The sequence below is a fragment of the Talpa occidentalis genome, unplaced genomic scaffold, assembly GCF_014898055.3.
Source record: "Talpa occidentalis isolate TD23 unplaced genomic scaffold, MPIMG_talOcc4v2.1 talOcc4.3, whole genome shotgun sequence".
In the NCBI taxonomy this organism is placed as follows: Eukaryota; Metazoa; Chordata; class Mammalia; order Eulipotyphla; family Talpidae; genus Talpa; species Talpa occidentalis.
In genome coordinates, this window is record NW_023603184.1 from 1,021,236 (window position 1) to 1,025,200 (window position 3,965).

The window sequence follows — 3,965 nt, forward strand, 5'->3', positions numbered from 1 at the left end:
TGTGTAATGAAACATTGAACTTTTGATTTGGTCAAAATAACTCTGACTTGAATCTTCTGCTAGCTGTGTGATTGTAGACATGACAAAGTTAAACAAATTCTCAGTCTTTGATGGTGAAACCAAAATAAGAACGTCACCCATGACACCCAGACTTACAGGCACATATACATGCAAAGCTCTTTGCATTGTTTATTGCACATGTATGTGTTACCAGGGCTTGTGTACGTTTGCAAAGGCAACGCGTTTTGTGCTAGGCATCTGAAGTGAAGTCGCCCGGGCAGAAGCTAAGGGATCACAGACAGCATCTGAGGCGGCCCTTCCAAAGGCAGCTGAGTCAAATTCGATAAACTAAAATACTGGCCCTACAATAAAATATTCAACAACATAATATTTAGCTTAAAAAATATATGTAGCTTGGGGCCTCCCCTGTGGCACAGTGGTTGAGCGCTGGATTACGAAGCTGCCACAGCTGGTTCGATCCCCAGCTGCTCCCCGGCCACGGGGGGAGGGTCCCACATGGTGCGCAACCTCTCCTGTGGCCTGCTGCTCCCCTCAGCAGTGTACTTCCTTCCTTCTGCCTGCTCTGCCCCCCGCTCTGGCTTTGGTGAATTCAATCACCCTCCAGCGCTTCTGACTGTACCCAGTGCATGTATAAATAAAAAAATAAAATCTATAAAAAAAAAATATGTAGGTGACAGGCAAGCCACAAACTACACTTTCGTCCTCCATCTCTGAGATTCAAATATGGGAGACAGTGATGAAAACAGAATGAGTGTAAGAAAGGAGACTCCAAGGCACAGAAATTGACCATAGATCTCAGCATCCAGGAGTGATGGAGGAATTCAAGGGGAGAGATGGGGGTGGAGCACAATGGACTATGGTGGAGGACCATGATCATCCCGTGGTTCCAGAACCACCGGGACCACACCTGAGCAAGGATGCTCTATTGTGGGGGAAAAAATGAACAAGGATGTAAAACAATGGCTGTTCAGTTAAGAAAAACAGGAGACTTAGAACTGACTAAAACATGGATTCCAAGGAGTAAGTTAAGAAAGGAGTACTATATAAAAGAGAAAGCAGCCAGTGGTGCAGGGGACAAGAGTTCAGGAAGGTGTTGAACATCTGGTGCCCCTGGAGTGTGAGAAGAGGCAGATTAAAGAGGGAGGCTGCAGGACTTCAAAGCTCACTCATGCCTGACGCCCCGGGTGTTTCCCGAAGCAACACAGAGGCCATCCTTCAGGTTAATAATACTTTCTGGCTCAACCCTTAGGCTACACACTCGATATGTTAGTCATGTTTACACATCATCTCACTTAATACTCACAGTAGTACCCTGAGTTAGGTCTCATTTCTATCTTCTTTTCATAGACAGATAAAACTAAGTTGGAGGACTTAGGCTAGTGTCATTATTCCAGGTAGTATATGGGGGGCTGATAAACAACTGTTTCATGAACACAGGTTCCAGCCCAGCGCTGAGTCCTCCCTCAGAGGCTCTCCACTGCTAATAAGCACATGCCCTTCCTACACCTGCAGCCCACCACATCCTGTGCTCAGAAGTCTTCGTTACTTTACTGTGGATCCCCAAACACTGAGTTTTGCACAGTGGGCATGATGAGTAATCGTAAAACAGTTTTGTCTAATTTAATTGAAATGTAGGAAAGAGGATCAGACTTGGGAAACAATTACTCTCAAGTCTCAGTTTAAACATAAAAAAAATAAACATATTAAAGAATTAAACAGGTGAAGTGATCCACAGTGATTCCCTATTCTCCAGTTTATAATTCTAGAAAATTTATACATGAAATTCTGTATTGAAGTTCACATATTAGGTTCGGAAAGTTTGAGATACGCACCCTTGCTGTAATGAAACAATGACTGAAGTATAAAAACATTAGGTTTCCTAAATGTATCCATGGTTATCTCTCTATTCCTTTATTTGTTCTTGCTTTAGGACATCTGATTTCTAAACAACCCCCATGGTGAACACCATGGAAGTGGCCGAGTTCATCCTCCTAGGAATGACCAAAGTCACAAACCTCAGAGTCCCACATGTAATGGTCTTGACTCTTATATATGCCATAAATGTCATCGGGTAACTGGGGATGATCCTGTTGATTCTTTTGGACTCTCACCTCCAAACGCCCATGTACTTCTACTCAGTAACCTGTCTCTGATGGACTTCTGTCACTCTACAGCTGTCACCCCTATAGTCATGGCTGGGTTGTTCATAGTTTAATCTAATTAATTAAAATGTAGGAAAGAGTGTGAGACTTGGGAAACACTCCAACCAGGAACAAAATTTGACTTCCCAATGACTATATGTGGAACCATGAATAAATGACTCATTCTCTTGTACCTGACTATGAAAAGGAAATAATGACTACCCAGCCTGAGAAATTGTTGAGAGGAACCAGTGAACACAGCTGTAGCCTCCAAAGTTTGTCTAAGCAAAGCTGAGATCTCATTGTATATTCCAGAATTGCACAGTGAGACTTTTTCACTAAAATTTCATGTCTCAGTTTAAGAATGAAAAACTGGTGAGGTCATCCATGGGAAATCCTTCATCAAGTTAGAATTCTAGATAATTATAGATGAAATTATGCATTGATGGTCATGTTTTAGGTACAGAGAGTCTGGAGACACATACTCTTGCTATTATGAAATAATGACCCTGGCATATAAGCATTTATGTTTTGTTGTAATTTTGACATCTAACTCTCTGTTCCTTTATATCTGATTTCTAAACAGCTTCCATGGAGAACACTACAGAAGCAACCCAGTTCATCCTCCTAGGACTGACCAAATCCACAAAACTACAAATCCCACTTGTAATGATCTTCATTCTTATATATTCTGTAAATGTCATTGGGAACCTGGGGATGATCCTGTTGATTCTGTTGGACTCTCGTCTCCACAAGCCCATGTACTTCTTCCTCAGTAACCTGTCTCTGATGGACTTCTGTTACTCTACAGCTGTCACCCCTACAATCATTACTGGGTTATTCATAGGAGACCTGGTCATCTCCTACAATGCATGTGCTGCTCAGATGTTTATTTTTGGAGCCTTTACCTCTGGGGAACTTTTCCTCTTGGCTGCAATGGCCTATGACCGCTATGCAGCTGTGTGCAAACCCCTGCATTACACCACCATCATGCCCACAGGTGTGTGTGTAGCTCTCGCTATAGTCTGCTATGCTGGTGGTTTCCTGAATGTCTGCATCCATGTTGGGGAAACATTCAGTCTCACGTTCTGCAGTTCCAATAAGGTCCATCACTTTTTCTGTGATATTCCAGCAGTCATGTCTCTCTCTTGCTCTGATAAGCATGTTGCTGAGATGGTTCTTGTTTATGTAGACATCTTTGCTATATGTTCTCCTCTTTCAGTTATCTTTGTATCGTACATGTTCATTTTTATCACAATCTATAGGATGCCCTCTACTGCAGGCTATCAGAAGGCTCTGTCCACCTGTGCTTCTCACCTCACTGCTATCACCATCTTCTTTGGGCCAATCATCTTTATGTACTTACAGCCCAGCTCCAGCCATTCCATGGACACGGACAAAATGGCATCTGTGTTTAATACAATGGTCATCCCCATGCTGAACCCCATAGTCTACAGCCTGAGGAACAAGGAGGTCAAGAATGCATTCAAGAAGCTGGGTGAGAAGACAAAATTGTCTCTTGGATTTTGACTTTAACATTGTGTGGGGCATAATTAGCTTTCATGCCTCTCCATCATCTTCATGTACTGACTTATACTTTACAATATACCTAAGTCCTGAGGTGACGTCCTCACCATTTCTAAAGGCTAATGTCTAGAAAGCTGACAAAAATGCACGTCTAACAGAATGACACAAACTAAGGGGAAGCACAAAATGTGTGTTTCTACACTTGAAAAATACAAATTGAGGATATTTGCCTTATTCCCTTGTTCTGCATGTATTTACTCTGCCATGGGCACTAAA

The 3,965-nt window shown here is 42.4% G+C and overlaps 1 protein-coding gene across 1 annotated transcript; it reads left to right on the plus strand.

The window, feature by feature from the left end:
* Positions 1-2,753: 2,753 nt before the first annotated feature.
* LOC119254347 (olfactory receptor 5B3-like) lies at positions 2,754-3,692 on the plus strand. Its single transcript, XM_037521456.1, has one exon. It carries the CDS (start codon positions 2,754-2,756, stop codon positions 3,690-3,692), a length of 939 nt encoding a protein of 312 aa, XP_037377353.1.
* Positions 3,693-3,965: the final 273 nt, after the last annotated feature.

What these genes read in the sequence shown, in the direction of transcription:
- LOC119254347 (XM_037521456.1), top strand. Translation starts at nt 2,754, where the DNA reads ATGGAGAACACTACAGAAGCAACCCAGTTCATCCTCCTAGGACTGACC.